This window comes from Rhinoraja longicauda, chromosome 29 (genome assembly GCF_053455715.1).
Source record: "Rhinoraja longicauda isolate Sanriku21f chromosome 29, sRhiLon1.1, whole genome shotgun sequence".
Lineage (NCBI taxonomy): Eukaryota > Metazoa > Chordata > Chondrichthyes > Rajiformes > Arhynchobatidae > Rhinoraja > Rhinoraja longicauda.
Window position 1 is genome coordinate 23597164 of NC_135981.1, and position 18427 is coordinate 23615590.

Genomic DNA, 18427 nt, shown 5'->3' on the forward strand with positions numbered 1-18427 from the left:
AAGATTGATTTTAGTTTTGCCTCTCACATTGTTGAAAATAAGGTAATCAGTTAAAGATGTCAGTCCTGGTATTTTTATTGGGCCTCTTAATAAAATAAAAATCCTCTATGCAAAATTTATTTTGGAACATTTTTGTGGAATTATTTCTTAAAGTAATAATTGAGGAATTGTACAGAATTCTTCATAATGTTTCGTTTTTGTGTAGTCTCTTTTTAATTTCCTTCCTTTCTTTTCTTCAAGGCTTGTAGTATCCAGAAGTTGTTTTCTGTTGGCGAAGAGTTTGACGATGATGATGATGATGTAAGTTGTGTTTCATACAATAAGCAACTTTAAATTCATTTTCCCTCTCATTTTTAATTTCCAGTTTCTGCAACAATGCGGTTCATTGATTGATGAAAATACCCCCTGTTTCTGTTTTGAAGTTCAATCTTGATGTTGGCAGATAAAGGAAAGCTGGCCTTCACAAACTTAATGGTTTTTGTAACGTCGTTAAATATCTGCTAAACTTCCTTTCTTGGAAATTGAAAGGTACCCTTTAAGTGACAGTGAATGATTAGTTCACATTAGGTCAACTTTTTTTTGTGGCTGGCAGGAAATATCATAACTCAGGTCCAAGACATTGTTTACTTTTGCCTTCTGCTCGGGTGACACAATGGCGCAGCAGTAGAGTTGCTGCCTTACAGTGCCAGAGAACCGGGTTCGATCTTGACTTTGGGTGCTGTCTGTTTGGAGTTTGTACGTTCTCCCTGTGACCACGTGGGTATTTTCTGGGTGCTTTGGTTTCCTCCCACACTCCAAAGACGTACAGGTTTGAAGTTTAATCGGCTTCAATAAAACTGTAAATTTACTGCAAGTTGTGTGATGCATTTCTGTGTTGGATTGGCCAAAACATTTAAAAACTTTATGCTATGTATTTACTTTTTCAGTATCCTGCCATCTTCCAGCCACACTTCGCACAGAGCAATGTGGTGCAATGCGCAACTGTGAACTATTTTCTTTATTCTTTGGGTTGAGATATAGAACTGTGGGTACTTAGTCAATGCTGCTCCTGCAGATGTTTAGCTGTATTCATGCGTAGTCTTTGTACAGTTCATGCTGATCCCTCTGCAAATTCATCTGAAAACTAAAATTTGGACATGGACTCAATTTTTGAAGAAAACTTGTTTTCTGTTGAAGTAAATGAAAAATCTAAATCAACCTATAAATTTAGCTTGGGTTTTAGTGAGCGTGGAAAAGCCTGGTATTCACTATTTCCTTGATGAAAATTTAAGAGGAATGTAAAAGATGATTGCAACAAGATATAGGAACATAATGTCTTGGGAATTCAATTCCCATGCCAGGGCCTGCCCCATTTTTCCTCATAGAGGTTTCAAGCACTGACAGTGGCTTAAGCTGTTATGGCAAATTTTGCCCTGCTTACCTGAGCTGCCTGCTGTCTCAGGTTTAATTTGTCGCTAGTACGGTAATCCCTATTAAATGAATGAGAGACATTGGCTTCTGGGAGAAGGTTAAGTAGAACATTATATTATTTAAGTTATTTTCATTGTTTTTATGTGTATGTTAATTTTTGTTTAAAAAGTTATTCCATGAGTGCTTCAGATCTTTATGTTCATTATGTAAAACTGCATCGGGGCCTTTTTGGTCTGCTTCTGTAATAAACTTGCTAATTAATGTATAATTGTAAAATGAAATTTCCCAGAAAAAATTAGATGCACCTTGGAAAATGAAGAATCTGCAGCTGCAAATGCAACAATCACGTAAAGTACCAACACACATTAATCAGGCCATTTAAGAAAGAAAACTGAAGTTTCTTTTTGGAATGAAAGAACTGAAAAGCTGAGATGTTATATTAATTTAGCTGGGAGTGTTCTGAGTAATTGTTGAAGTCTGCAAACAATTCTCAAATCTGTTATTAAAATGGGAGCACCAAAAAAAAAGTTAAGATGCAGATTTATTGCAAAGATGTCACACTGAAGGATATAATTTTCAGGCAAGATTGGACATACTGGAGCTCTTTTCATAAGAAGGCCTTCAAGGTTTTGAAAGAACTTCTAGGGGGTGTACAGTCAAGATGCTTCAATTTTTGGGTGAATGTAGAAATTGACATTGTAATTTGTAATTATAATAGGTGCAGGAGGATGCCATTTGGCCCTTCGAGCCAGTACCGCCATTCATTGGGATCATGGCTGATCATCTACAATCAGTAACCTGTGCCTCCCCATATCCCTTGATTCCACTAGCCCCATAAGCTCTATCTAACTCTCTTTTAAATTCATCCAGTGAATTGGCTTCCACTGCCTTCTGTGGCAGAGAATTCTACAAATTCACAACTCTCTGGGTGAAAAAGTTACTTCTCACCTCAGTTTTAAATGGCCTCTCCTTTATTCTTAGACTGTGTCCCCTGGTTCTGGACTCCCCCAACATTGGGAATATTTTTCCTGCGTCTAGCTTGTCTAGTCCTTTTATAATTTTATACGTCTCTATTAGATCCCCTCTCATCTTTCAAAATTCCAGTGAATACAAGCCTAGTCTTTCCAATCTTTCCTCATATGACAGTCCCTCCATCCCAGGGATAATCAAATATAAGATGGTGATTAGTAATACCACCAAGGAAGTTGGGAAACATTAGTTTATCCAGAGAGTGGTGAGGAGGAGTTGTTGCAGTGACCACCATAGATGTATGTAAGAGGAAGTTAAATAAACAAAGTATAATAAAATAATCTAAAGGCAGGATTCTTCTTTGGAATATGAACTCTTTTGCTTGGATTTTTGGGGCTCTATGATCTATTCCTAAACTATAATATCACAATATTTAAAAATACATGATAATGTACCCATTAATACATCGAGAGTGAAAAGACTATAATAGTGTTTTTAGCTTTTGTATTATTTCCATTTTTTTGTTGAGAAGTCCAATATATTGTTCCAGTTCAAAACAAGATTAAGGGACTCCCTTCTTATCACTTTCTCTCAACCTGGTTTTAATTTGTCAATTTGGTTTAATAATCTCTACATCCTAATTATTTAGGATACTTTTCTACATCTTTAATTAAATGTTTTAAAATAAAAACATTTGATGTAGATGTTCATCAATAATTCTGAATTAAGTATGTTTATATAGTAAAGTTACATTTTGACATTTTTCAATTTTGAACAGTTATAATTTTAACAAGTATTTATTGATTTAAAAAAACTTCTACATATTTTGAAAATGTAACTGTTCCAGTTATTACAGCTAATGCCCTAATCTATTGGTGACAGGATTTGTTATCAGCAGCATTGGATGCTGAAAGCACGGCCATCGGCACATCTGGAACAATGCCGAGTGTTGGGTTAAGGCCCATTACTGCAGCCCTTCGAACGCCAGCTAGTTCATGTTATGAACCTGAAAACCTGTTATGCAGCATTGCAGCTCAGAGGTATTCTCAATCTGAACCAGATTCCGTCTCCGTTAATATAACCAGCGATGAAAATCGTACACCGAAAACATTAACAGCAAGTTTTGGCGTCTCTTTGAAATCACCACCATGGCTAAAGAAGCGGAATTCAGCCCCTACTTTCAATTTTTGTAGCAACGCCTTGCAAAATACCTCCTTAAAATTAATCACGGACGTAGGAAAAGAAGATGATGACTTGTTCTGGTCTGGTTCTGAAGAGTTGAGTGAAGCTGGGAATATACATATTTCCAAATTGGGGAAGACCAGGACATCAACCTCTTATGAAAAGAGCCTTTCAACTCCTGAAGATGAGTCTTCAATATATTCAGGAAGTGGTCATGCTTTACCACCAGCCAAAATTCCACGGTTGCCAGGAGGGCTAACAGAAGCTGATAATGGCAATGGTAGAATTTCCAAAAATGGCCAAGAGAATTTTGTAATGACTAATTTTGAAGATGTAAGCGAAACGTACAATTGCCTTAATCGTCCATCCTCAAGATTCAACCAGTTTCCAATTAGTTTAACCAATGCCATGACTGATGTTGTTACAATGAAAGGCACCAACTCTTTCTCTGGTCAGATAGTTGACAATCACTGTTACCCAGGTGAACAGCCCAGATCAGATTCTAAATTATGTAGTTCTATTCCACTGAGCACAATCACAACCAAACAATTATCAACACCAATACTACAAACTCCTTTTGGAAAACACATAACGGGTAATACCATTAGTCCAGGTTTGAAATCCCAGTTTGCAGAACATCAGAAAATGAGCTCTACTGCCTTAAGACACTGTCCAAATTCAATGTTGTTGAGCCCAAGGACTCCTCTCAATAATGCTTTAACCTCCATACTCCCAAATGGATGCCTCAGAAGACCAATTACATCCACAAGTGAATCTCGAGCACTGTTGTGTACTATAGACAGACCTTCAGTTACTATGGGAACTCTGTGCTCACCAGCAGTAAATTCAAGTTGTGTGGGAACTCCAGTAACCAATCATCTAATACAGTTGGTATCGGCTGCTAATCGGACACCAGAAATACAAAAGGTGGACAGACGCCGGGCCAAAAGACGCTTTCCTGGACCTGCTGGAATTCTTCCACAACAGGTATGATGACGGAGAACTTTTCTATCCGCGAGCTTAACAATTCACAACTCTTTATCTGTTTTGGGCTCGCACCTCTCCATCCCTGGCCTTTGTCCAACAATCTGCCTATCAAAAATCCCCTCACCTGTGTTCACCTATTACCAGTCATGCACTGTCCTGCCTTTCCTTTTCTAACTTTCTTTCCCGCTCTGTGTCAGTAGGTTCTAAATGGGTTCTTTCATATTCCGCAGCTAGTCAGCCCGCAATAAATCTATTTTGTTGTAGTACATTAGTGACTACATTCTGAGAATAAATAGAAAACAAAATAATCTCAAGAGAAAGCATTTTGTTCCTTTTTCTCCAAAATGTGGGAATACAGCTGTATTTCCAAATGCTGTAGATAGACGCATGTAAATGTTGGGTTGTGTAATCTATATATTACATAAAAATTTCTCGGTTTGTTTCATCCCCCCTGGATGATCATGCCTTATGTTTGTGCCCCTGTCACACGATAGAGCGACAATTTTAGGCATCATTGTCCTGGGGTCACCTTAATCCAAGTTTCATTGAAATTGGTCTTATATTTTAAAAGTTATAGACATTTTAATGTTTAAAATTGACCTTTTCAACTTACGGTGTTCAGCGTTCGACGTCATAATGGGACCTGCCAGATTGACGGGAGAGCCACGGCCAATGGGGGGGGGCTGCTGAGCCGTCGCACTGAAATTTCAACAAATGCTCCCCCACCCCCCCCCCCCCCCGCCGGGAGGACCATTCTTTAAAAAGAACCACCATTTTAATTTAGATTTACTTCATTTTTTTAAAAAGCCGTTTAATTTAAAGACAAAACGCTTCATTTAAAAACAAGATTTATTTCATTCATTAAAAAAACAAGACCTTCTATCCCGCAAGACACCCGATTGGTCTGGGTCCCATGTGGGGGGAGCAATGCGCTAGATGCTCCCCGACTTACGATGCGTCCACTTACGATGCTTCGACCTACGATATTTCGACCTAGCGATGGTACAAACGGCAGCGACCCGCAGCTCACTTCCGGCCACGTGAGGGGGGGTGGAGTGGGTGATGGGGCGGGGGGAGGGGAGGGGGGGGGTTAAGGGGGAATGAGGGGGGATGGAGTGGATAAGATGAGGGGGAATAGTGTGGCTGAGTGGGGGGGCAAGGGGAGGAGGGGGGATGGAGTGGATGAGTGGGGAGGGAGGAGGGGGGTTTGGGGGGATTTAGTGGGGGGGAGGGGCGCTCAGGGGGGATGGAGTGGGGGGGAGGGGGGATGGAGTGGATGAGTGGGGGGAGGGGAAGTGGGGGAGGGTGCTAGACCAATGCAGAGAGGTTTGGGGTGTTATGGGTGGATGTAGTGGGTGAGGGAGTGATGGGTGGGGGGGGTATAAGGGGGGTTGAGGATGGAGTGGGGGAGGAGTGGGGGGAGGGGATAAGGGGGGGTTCAGGGCGGAGTGAGGGGAGGAGGGGGGATGGAGTGGGTGTGGGGTGGTAGGGGGAGTGGGGGAGGAGAGGGTGCTGGACTAATGCAGGAGAGGTTTGGGCACTTGGTCTAGTAAAAATTAAAACTTAAACAAGTTTAGCCTGATAGAACTCGAAATTCAGCTGTAAAAGTAGTTTCATATTTGTTTTATTTGAATGATGAACATATTAATGAAAATGTGAAAAATTAGATTTCATACTATAAATAGGATCTTGAATACTCCAAGAGGCAATAGTAGTTTCAAAGTGGGAAAAGTCAGTGATCCCGGAAGGTGTGCTTTCTAACATTCTGATGAAAGTCAGAGAGGGCATATTGGAGCCCTTGCCAACTATACCCACCCCCCCAACCCCACTCCAAATATACGTTCTCTGATTAGAAAAAAGCCCCAGAAAATGTAGTGTTTAACTTACCCACCTTCACCGCCAGGCCGGATTGCTGACGACATCCCTGGCCCGCGCTGCCACTGCCTTCCCAGCTGCTTCCAGACCAGACCTACTGCTGCCACCACCAGGCCAGGCTGCAGATCCTGCCTCCCTGGCTGCTTCCAGGCCGGACCCACTGCTACATTGCCAGCCCACACTGCTTCCTAGACTGCTTCCAGGCTGCGCCTGCCACCGCTAAAACTTGCCTGCTCTCTGGCCTGCTTGTGCAATGACACTTTTATTACCCTGCAGTCCCTTACTCCGTTATAGCGTACAATCAGCAATTACGGACACCATTCCCCCTCCCCCTCCCATGAATCATTTTTAACGAGGGTTTACTGTACAATAATTTAATCATTGTGCTATTGCAATGCATGTATATCTTATCCCGCAGAAACCCCTATAGTAACTTGCCTACCACAGATGTTCGACTTGCTGGTCAGTTTTTTCATGGTCGTCTTTGTATTCCTTCTTAAATAAATGCACGGCCGCATAGCCGCCCACCAGACTTTAGGGATCTTACCCATGGCTAACAGGGATGTATTTATCTTGGTCAGTGCTCCTGCAATTTCTCTAGCTTCCCACAGTGCACTGTGATGTTTGTGATCAGATTCTGTGATTTATCTATCTTCATAGATTTTTAGACATCCAGCACCACCTCCACTGTAATGTGGTTATCCCCAAGATATTCTCATTAACCTTCCCAAGTTCCCTAGTGTTCATGTCTTTCTCAATGGGAAAAGCAGAGGAGAAATACTCATTGAGGACCTTGCTTATCCTGCCTTGTGATTCCACACATAGATATCCACTTTTGTCTTTGCGGGGCCCTGGTCTCTGAATAATTGCTCTTTTTCTCTTAATATACTTACAGCATCTCCTTGATTCTCCTTGCGCTTCTCATGCCCCCTTTTTGTCCTCACTTCCTTGAGTATACGCTTGCATCATTCTGTCCTCTGCCTCCTTTTTCTTAGGAGAGCCTCAATATCATTTGACATCCAGGGTTGGTGCATTGAACTCTCACTGTCTCACTTTTAAAAGTCTCCTGCTTGCTGAACATCCCATTGTCATAAAAAAAGCCTCCAATCAATGTTTGCAAGCTCGTAATTAATACCATCATGATTAGCCATAAAAATAATAGCATTGTGATCACTGGTCTCAAAGTGCATCCCCATTGACACCTCGGTCATTTGCCCTGCCCTATGTCCTGGGTAGGTCAAGCTTTTCCTCTCCCTAGTAGGTCCCATGTAATAAAAAGGAACTGCAGATGCTGGTTTAAACCAAAGATAGATACAAAATAATGGTGTAACTCAGTGGGTCAGGCAGCATCTCTAAAGAAAAAGGATAGGTGACGTTTTGCATCGGGACCCTTCTTCAGACTAAAAGTCTATATATAGCTTGAACTCAACAAATTCCTCCCCTTTGAAGCCCTTAACACCATGGCAGTCCAGTCTATATTACAAAGTTAAAATGCCCAACAATGACCACCCTATTATTCTTCCAATTCTTGTCTCCCTGTGCATTTATTCCTCCAATTCCTATTGACTATTTGGGGGGGGCACTTTGGGGCCCACAATACAAGCCCAACAAGGTGATCATCCTTTCTTATTTCTCAGCTCCATCCATAAAGCCTCACTGGATGAACTTCAGTAATTTCATCTTGGACTACTGGCCTGATGTTCTCATTCAACAATGCAACTCCCTCCCCTCTTTCCTTCCAGCCTATAGTACCAGTGTACTAGAACATTTAGCTGTCAGTCCTGTCCTTCTCTTAACTATGTGTCTGTGATGGCATCTTTATCCTAGTCCAATACAGCTATCTAAGTTCATCTGCCTTCCCTGTAAGGCCTCTCGCATTGAAATAAAAGTAATTTAATCCAACAGTCTTTCCTGCTGTGTTATTGGCTGTCTTGTCAACTGAACCTGTTATGATTAACCTCTTTATCAACTTCCAGCCTCTCATCTGCCGCACAACTGCTTTGCATCCAACCATTTGTTCAGAATGATAATAATGTCAATCTCTCGAGTTTCAAGACAGCACTTGAAAGCTAGAATTTGGAAATGTCATTTATTTTTGCTTTGGTGTTTTTAGTATGTATGAGAATTATTAGCTTTTTCCAAAGCAAGGATCAAATTTGAATATTTATAAAGCAGTATCTGAGGGACTTTGGAAGCATTTTTGTTATAATTCCAGTACATCATCTGGTGTGTGGAAATCTATTTTAAATTCCTTGAGATAGATGTGTGAACATAATTTGTTGGAATAAATATGCATGAATTCCAAAAGTAAAGTCTGAAATGTTGAACCAGCATGTACTGCCACACCAGCCCATTGTGTATTAGTGTATTGTAAACTGATACCTAAATTACAGGTTGATATTTTAACTCTTCTTATCAAAGCATTCTTTTTTAATCCAAATGTTTATTGCTAATTCTGCTTGTCTTCCAGCATCATGGTAAAAACCTGGATGAAGTCATGATTTCAGCCCCACCCACACCAACGCATGGTGCAATGCCAAAACTACACCCTGAGGTAAACTGGAAGATTTTCTACAAGCATTATAAGTCTCAAGTCAAGAGTGATTAATTGTCATATGTACCGAAAATGGAACAATGAAATGCTTACTTACAGCAGCACAACAGGCCTGTAAACACAGTACTCATAGATAACGCACGGTAGCGCAGCGGTAGAGTTGCTGCTTTACAGCGAATGCAGCGCCGGAGACTCAGGTTCGATCCTGACTACGGGTGCTGCACTGTAAGGAGTTTGTACGTTCTCCCCGTGACCTGCGTGGGTTTTCTCCGAGATCTTCGGTTTCCTCCCACACTCCAAAGACGTACAGGTATGTAGGTTAATTGGCTGGGTAAATGTAAAAATTGTCCCTAGTGGGTGTAGGATAGTGTTAATGTACGGGGATCGCTGAGCGGCACGGACTTGGAGGGCCGAAAAGGCCTGTTTCCGGCTGTATATATATGATGATATGATGATGATAACATAATGAACAAAAAAAATCAAAAAGAAATTATTGCAAAAAACCCAAAGTTCTTAGTGCAACCACGACAGTTCGTACCTCAGTTTTGTTGGTGTCTGTAATGTTTGTAGTCGCAGCATATACAGGTAATTCTGTTGCAACATGTGTTTCGATAACAGGAATTGGATATAGTGCAAGTGAGGAAATAGGGAGCGCTATTTGTATTATGTGGGCCGAATTAGTTATAACGCTATTTTGATTGAGATCTAGAGAACAATTAAAAGTTACTTTGGAAATAGACAAGCAGAAAATAAGCTGTCTTACATATAAACATAGAAAATAGGTGCAGGAGTAGGCCATTCGGCCCATCGAGCCAGCACCGCCATTCAATATGATCATGGCTGATCATCCTAAATCAGTACCCCGTTCCTGCTTTCTCCCCATATCCCTTGATTCCGTTAGCCCTAAGAGCAATATCAAACTCTCTCTTGAAAACATCCAGTGAATTGGCCTCCACTGCCGTATGTGGCAGAGAATTCCACAGATTCACAACTCTCTGGGTGAAAAAGTTTTTCCTCATTTCAGTCCTAAATGGCCTACCCCTTATTCGTAAACTAATGAGCCCTGGTTCTGGACTCCCCCAACATCGGGAACATTTTTCCTGCATCTAGGGGGAAATAATTGTTTCCATGTAATCTCCCCACAGCAATCAGACATCCATGTCTCTTGAAGACACAGTTGTTAGTGTAACCATGAGTGGCCATTGAAATTGACAAGCAATCTGCTTCTATTGACACTTGAGGAGTGATACCGTGTTAGCAATGAAATGTGCAACCATTCATAAATTTAACTTGGAGTAACAAAAGACATCGTTATTGGAAACTCCTTTATTTTTGAAAATCCTATGAGAAAAATAACTTCGTTATTAGGATCTGAAGCTCTGCTCTTTCTCCATTGACACCATTGGTTTAGTAACTAAATTTTGTACAATGCAGATCATTTTATGGAATGCAACTATCCTGTTGTAGCAGACCTATTCCTGACTTGAGTTATTTAGGTGTTTGGATTGTACAACTCATTCAAGTGGGGCAATACAGTTGACAACGTTTTTTAAATTGTACAGCTATTTTTAATTCTACTTGATGAAAAGATTGTTCACCTTATAGTTGCATCACTCAGTCATTGTACCACTGCTTAAGGGGGACAAATTGTTGGTAATTGTAGCATCTGCTGGCTTTCAGAGTAGGCAATCAGCGATGAGCTTGATGAATGGCGGTGCAGGCTTGAAGCATGATATAGTCTGCTCCTGCTTTTTTTCTTGCTTTGTTAAAATACTTGTTATTTTCATTTGAATTAATGTCATAAGGTCAATTACAAGCCAAATCAGATTTACAAAACATGCCAAAGTGGAACAAGGAATGTAATGAGCAAAAAGGTTCATTATTTAAATTTCTTATTTATTATTTAAATTTCTTATATAACTGAACCCAGTCTATGATGGAGAATTGAAATTGAATAATAGGAATCAGAGACAATACACACTGAGGAGAAATAAAATAAAAAAATCTAACAGTAATGCTGGTAATTGTAAGAAAGTCAAGGTTCTCAATAACATTAATGTGGAGTTTGGGTTCAAAGCAAAAGTAAGTTATATTGAAGTGTTACTTGGATAGGCAACACCACATCTCCACAATAACTCAACACCAGTGCCCAACAAGGATGCGTTCACAGTTGCCTGACATACTTCCTACACATTCGCAACTGCAGCCAAATTCTGCTCCAACCCCATCCACAGTGGTGGGCTGAATTGTTAATGCGAGGAGTATGGGCAGGAAGTAGAGAATTTAGGAACATGGTGTCAGGACACAACCTCTCCCTCAATGTCAACAAGATGAAGGAGCTAGTTATCTACTTCAGATTATCTACTTGGAGTACATTACCAATCAGCATCAATGGTGCCGATGTGGAAATGGTTATGAACAAAGTTCCTTGGCGTAAATCTGACCCTTCAATCTGTTGTGGACCAACCACGTTGAAGGGACAACCAAGCAGGCATATAACACCTCCTTCCTGAGGAGTTGAGGAAATTCGGCACATTTCCAATGCCTTTTACAAACTTCTACCATAGAAAGCATACTGTCGGGTTGCATCACAGCTTGATTTGGGAACAGTTTAGTCCAAGACCGCAAGAAATTGCAGAAAGTTGTGGATGAAGTCCGGTCCATCAGAGTCCACAATCCCCACCATTTACTCCATTTGTACTGTGCACAGCCTCGAGAAATCAGCCAACATGATCAAGGACCTTTCCCGCCTCTGTCATTCCTCCTCATCCTGCTCCTGTCAGCAGAAGATATAGAAGCTTGAAAGCACACAAGGATCATGAACACCTGCTGCCCCTCTGTATTCAGACTTCTTTATGGTTCTACCATAAGCCTAGGCTGTAGTCCCGATTTTCCTACCTACCTCATTGTGGACATTAAACTTTTTCTCTGAGACTGTTACACACCAATGCTGAGAACTATATTCTGCTCTCTGATAACTTTCTTTTTCGTCTACTTTTTGTACTTGTGGTTGGCTTGATTATATTCATGTATAATATTATCTATAGACACCCTGCTTGGTTCCTGTATCAAAGAGGAAGTGCCCTAACTCCTCCAATGACTACAGACTGGTGCCGCTGACTTCACACATCATGAAGTCCCTGGAGAGGCTGGTCTCACTCACCTGCGACCCCTGGCTAAACCCGACCTGGACCCCCTGCAGTTTGCTTACCAAACAAAGATGGGGGTTGAGGACGCCATCGTCCACCTGCTCCATCGATCCTCTGCTCACCTGGATAAGCCGGGAAGCATAGAGACATAGAAAATAGGTGCAGGAGTAGGCCATTCGGCCCTTCGAGCCTGCACCGCCATTCAATATGATCATGGCTGATCATCCAACTCAGTATCCCGTTCCTGCCTTCTCTCCATACCCCCTGATCCCTTTAGCCACAAGGGCCACATCTAACTCCCTCTTAAATATAGCCAATGAACTGGCCTCAACTACCTTCTGTGGCAGAGAATTCCACAGATTCACCACTCTCTGTGTGAAAAAAAACGTTCTCATCTCGGTCCTTCCCCCTTATCCTTAAACTGTGACCCCTTGTTCTGGACTTCCCCAACATCGGGAACAATCTTCCCGCATCCAGCCTGTCCAACCCCTTAAGAATTTTGTAAGTTTCTATAAGATCCCCCCTCAATCTTCTAAATTCCAGCAAGTACAAGCCGTGCACAAGCATTGTGAGAGTCATGTTTGTTTACTTCTCCAGTGCTTTTAACACCATCCGGCCTGCACTGCTTGGGAGCAAACTGACGAAGATGCGGGTTGACGCTCCATTGGTATCCAGGATCACCGACTACCTGACTGGATGACCACAATATGTCAGCCACAGAACTGTGTCTCGAACATGGTGGTGAGCAACACAGGGGCCCCACTGGGGACGGTCCTCTCTCCCTGTTCACCATCTATACCTCGGACTTCAGATATAACTCCGGCTCCTGCCACCTGCAAAGTTTTCAGATGACTCTGCAATTGTGGGCTGCATCAGTGAGGGGAGGGAAGCTGAATACAGAGGTGTAATCAACGACTTTGATGAGTGGTGTGGGGTGAATCACCTGCAGCTCAACACCGACAAGACTAAGGAGTTGGTGGTGGACTTTAGGAGGAGAGGAACACCCCTGTCTCCATCAATGGTGTGGATGTGCAGTTTACCAGGGAGGACAAATACCTTGGAGTGTACCCAGGCAGTAAACTGGACTGGTCCAGGAACGCTGAGGCCCTGTACAAAGGGACAAAGCCGGCTGTACTTCTTGTGAAGGCTCCGCTCCTTCATCATCTGCAGTAAGTTGCTGCAGATGTTCTACCAAGTAGGCAGTGCCATCTTCTTTGCTGCCTTGTGCTGGGGCAGCAGAGCGAAGGCGGAGGACGCAAATAGGATCAACACTCATCAGGAAGGCTGGCTCCGTCCTGGGGGCAGAGTTGGATTCATGGGAGGTGGTCTTGGAGGGGAGGATGCTCCTCAAACTGTGGAGCATCCTGGACAATACAGCTCACCCCCTCCATGACACACTGGTCAACCTGAGGAGTACCCTCAGCAACAGACTGGATCCACCAAGATGCAGCACAGAACGCCACAGGAGATCCTTCTTCCCTGTGGCTATCAAACTGTACAACTCCTCCCCCTTCTGTCGTGGGATAGACTGAGACTGCCCCCTCCCTTCCTCCCCCTCCCTTCCTCCCCCTCCTCCCCTTCCTCCCCTTCCCCCCTCCCTTCCTCCCCATCCCTTCCTCCCTCTCCTCCCCCTCCCTTCCTCCCCCTCCCTAATCTTTACACATCCTCCAATCCTTTCCACTCGTCACTTTAATTTCATGTTTCATGTATTTTGTGTTTTTATGACTGTTTGCAGATCAATTTCCCTCCTGGGACAAATAAACTTCTATCGTATCTGATTTGATTGCAAAGCGCACAAACAAACTAGCTTGGTACACATAATAAACGTGAACTCTCTCGGAACACTGGTTTTGTTGGCTTCAATAACAAATGATTCAAGTGGTAGGCAGAGACAAATTAACATTTCATAAATATGAAGTCAGCCCTAAACTAAAAGTTGTATAAGCACTTTTGATTGACAAAATAAATGGAATGAAGAAAGAATTCAGTTTAAAAACTGAAAGATATGGTGAGAACGTGGGTTTGCATCAAGATTTCTGGCAAAGAGAAGACACTTGAAGGCATCCCAAATGTCTTGGACACTGAATTTTCTGCAAGGCAGTCATCACACACTGAAGAGAATACACATCATTGCCCATTGTTACAAGGAACAAACAGAAAAAGGGAAAGATACAGTATATTTTTCACCTTAAGCACACTCTACTTCAGTGGACTTTACGTCAATTTTTGATGATTTTAGATAATCGTTTTTGAAATGTTCTGTTTACAGAGATTACGCAGGCTGTAATGGAAGCTAATTTAAAACATAGTGTGGCTAACCAAATTAGGAGTGGGCTTCATCTGAGCATTCTGTGTTGAACAGCCATGATCATATTGAATGGCGGTGCAGGCTCGAAGGGCCGAATGGCCTACTGCACCTATTTTCTATGTTTCTATGAACATGTTTCTGCCCTTGGGCTATTCAAACGAATATCTACATATTGTTGTACGAAACTAGTTTCTGTGGCACCAAAAGCTGCAGACCACCGTATAATTTACTCCTAGATGCAGTGAATTGAGAGTATTCAAAGCTGCAAGGTGAAGGAGTTATCCTTTTCTTGCTGAAAATTGGTCACCTGTGAAGGATTTGACTGCTCTACTGGAAATCATGTGCAGTAACTTGATCGTAAAAATAAATATCATTTTTATTGAGTTGCTGTATTGTTGATTTATTTTCCTTCATCTTCCTTTCCCTTAACTACATCCTTACCTTAAGGTATGTATCCTGCCAGTTCAGGAAGTGTGAATATAGTGTTAAAGATTGAGTGAGAAAGGGAGTTTAGAGAAATAACTGAGCTGGTCTATTGGAAGCACCACTAGGGATTAGATCAATGAGTTTATTCAGTCTGAAGAAGGGTCTCGACCCGAAACGTCACCCATTCCTTCTCTCCTGAGATGCTGCCTGACCTGCTGAGTTACTCCAGCATTTTGTGAATAAATACCTTCAATTTGTACCAGCATCTGCAGTTATTTTCTTATAGATCAATGAGTTGGTTATTCTGAAGTGTAGATTAATAACATTGAAAGCATCACATGCTATTTATTTCACATTTCCCATGTAACTTTTTAAAATTTACATTTAAGGAAGATCTGAGTTCTCAACAATCTGTTGAAGATGACTTTGGGAGAGGCCCATGGGCTACCATGAAGGAAGAGTTGAGATTGGATGAAGGAGACACTCGCTGCTTCCTTCAAAATTATAGTATTGTCATGGTTCTTCGAAAGGTATGTCTAACGGGGAAAAGCAACAGTCATGGTATTCTGGCTGATCTTATTAATAACTACAATTGAATTGCTGTCTCAAGGATAAAGAATGCTGGCCATGTCCCGTGGAATAGGAGGGAATAGAACTGATAGGATGGAGGAAAAAGATGTTTGTACTTGCAGGGAACCATAATTTTGACAAATTATTGCTGGCAAATTTATATATTTTTCTCCAATGAGAGAGAAATGGGTGTGTAGTAGTAATGGTGAATTGGAAGTTGCTATAAAATCACACAATTGGAATATCCTTGCTTTAAGAAAGTAAAGCAATGGTTTAATCCCTTTCAAGATGTGATGAAAACTAAGATTTGCAAGGCAAACAGCGGTAAGATTATTGGTGCACTGATGGTATCACAGAGATGAGGACAGATGGGGAGGCAGAGTGGGAAGATCAATAAAAATGGGAACTTCACGCCATGGTGTGGTTTGGAACAGCACATGGATCTGCAGGGATAAATGCACTACAAAGGCATGGGTGATCTTGCACAACCCCCCACCCTGCATCTTGAAATGAAAATTTGTGGAAGATACATTAATCTAGCATAATTTTCATCTATTATCTTTCAATTAACAGAGCTTTTTAAGAGGTTTATGCTTGGTTAAAGGTGTGGTGTGGACAAGAGAGGCTTTATTCCATGGGCCAAGCTTCCCCTAACCCCGGCTGGAACCCATGTTATTTGATATCGGATAAATAGTATAGTCATGAGCTTTTGTAACGGTGATGAGGACTTGGCATGTCGGGAAAAGAGTATTGATGGTTCTGAAGCAAATGAAAGGCCAGTTTCTGGTTCTCAGAAAATATGCTTTCAAAGTGAAAGTACAGAAGGTAGTGAAAGATGCTAATGTATCTACAGGACTGAAGTATAAGGTCATAGGAGATGGGCTACTGCTGTACAAAGCCTAAATTGGAACACGCCTAGAATGGTTTAAGCAGGTTCATGTACCACACCTTGGGAAGAATATATTGACTTTGGTGTGGGTTCAGAGCAAATTTGCCAATTTTTTTTTTATCTGGGCATTATTGACAAGGGCTAGGTTTATTGCCTATCCTTAACATTCCTCGAATTGTTCCAGTCCTTCTGGATGATGTTACTCCCACAATGCCATTAGTGGGGGATTCTTAAATTCAGACCGAGAGACAATAAAGGAACAGAAATATTAGATAGGTGGGCAAAGTGCAGTTGGTGGTACTACCATGTGTTTCAAGCCCATGCCCTCTTGTTGCAGATTTGGGAGGTTTATCAGAATGACAATGCCTGTAACCACAATGTTTTTTAGCAGCTGGTAAATACTTGAAAGTTGTGCCTCAGTGATGGACAGAATGAATGGTCAGAACGGTAGATTACCAGTCAAGCAGGCTGTTTCCTCAACCAAGTAGAAAAATAGTCTGTGATATATCTGGAGGCGAGTCACGATGTAAGATACTCATCCTCTGATCTTCTCTTACAGTTACAATATTAACATGACCGGTCCAGATGATTTCCAAGTCAATGTTGAATCTCTCCACCCCCCCACTATCCCCAAATACCAAGATGCTGACTGGGGAAGTTTTTAATAGCAGTGACCTTCCTCACTTTGATAACTGAGAGTACAATGATTAGGAGTCTGAAGAAGGGTCTCGACCCGAAACGTCACCCATTCCTTCTCTCCTGAGATGCTGCCTGACCCGCTGAGCTACTCCAGCATTTTGTGACACCTATGATTAGGTTGTAATTAGTTGGATTGGAGGTGTGTTACTTTTTTGCAAATGACACGTATGGTAAATTTCCACATTGTCATCTACTGTGGCACATATTCTGAGTGAATTCCGTGTAACTTCAGGTGATTTGATTTTAAGATACAAAGGGGAGCTGGTATAGTGGTTAGAAAAATGATTGTCTGGTACGTGTGATTATTTGTGTTTTGTCTGCTGTATTTGCATTAAGCACTGCCTAGAATTTGCTGTTAAAGTAACTTAGATTTGCTGTTAAAGTAACTTAGATTTTAATTTTATTCACGAAACGTGCTCTGTATTCCTAAAATGGATGAATATTTCAAATCTTTTAATGACTTGTAACTGTTTTTATAGGCGGCCTTAAAACAGCTCCCTAAAGGCAAGGTTCCCCACATGGCTGTGCTTGTGAAGTCGCTGACTCGAACGAACACGGATGCCAGCGCTGTTTTTAAAGATCCATCAGGTAGTGTTTTTCTTCTTGGATTTCACTATGGATTTAATCATTGAAACTTCAAGAATAATCGAACCACTCATTGCAGAGTTATGGGAAGTTTAACAGGATCGGTGTAGACTTGGAGGTCTTCCAAACACAAAAGTATGCATCCCAAAAGCACATTGGGTGTAGTCTATATAGATGTGAGTCCTATTAACCCTATTAGTGCGGCACGGTGGCACAGCGGTACAGTTGCTGCCTTACAGCGAATGCTGCGCCGGAGACTCAGGTTCAATCCTGACTACGGGCGCTGTTTGTACAGAGTTTGTACGTTCTCCCCGTGACCTGCGTGGGTTTTCTCCGATATCTTCGGTTTCTTCCCACACTCCAAAGACGTACAGGTATGTAGGTTAATTGACTGGGTAAATGTAAACATTGTCCCTAGTGTGTGTAGGATAGTGTTAATGTGCGGGGATCGCTGGGCGGCGCTGACTCGGCGGCCGAAGGGCCTGTTTCCGCGCTGTATATCTAAATCTAAATCTAAACCCACTTCCTTCTCATTACCTGCCACAGATGATCCTACACGTGCTCATTACTTCGATGCTTGTCCTCTTCTGTATGTTGACACACATGTTGTGGAAATTGATCACCAAGATTTAGTTGTAAATGCTCCCTTTGCGTTTATTGGGACATAGAACAGTACAGCACAATAGTGGGCCCTTTGGTCCACAATGTCTGTGCCAAACATGATGCCAAGACCATCGCTTATCTACCTGCACACAATCCGTATTCCTCCATTCCCTGTATATCTGTGTTTAGTTTAGAGATACAGTGCGGAAACAGTCGGGATC

General features: G+C 41.9%; 1 protein-coding gene across 2 annotated transcripts in view; it reads left to right on the plus strand.

Annotated features, from left to right (window-relative positions):
* hrob (homologous recombination factor with OB-fold) overlaps positions 1-18427 on the plus strand; it is a 43398-nt gene that overhangs the window by 10551 nt on the left and 14420 nt on the right. The window contains exons 2-7 of one of the 2 annotated variants that reach the window (XM_078424770.1): positions 241-300; positions 927-1024; positions 3262-4548; positions 8894-8977; positions 15250-15390; positions 17498-17606. In XM_078424770.1, the coding sequence (XP_078280896.1) occupies positions 974-1024; positions 3262-4548; positions 8894-8977; positions 15250-15390; positions 17498-17606 (1672 nt within the window). In that variant the 5' untranslated portion in view covers positions 241-300; positions 927-973. The remainder of the gene's footprint in view (positions 1-240; positions 301-926; positions 1025-3261; positions 4549-8893; positions 8978-15249; positions 15391-17497; positions 17607-18427) is intronic. The other variant, XM_078424769.1, reaches the window with a different exon arrangement.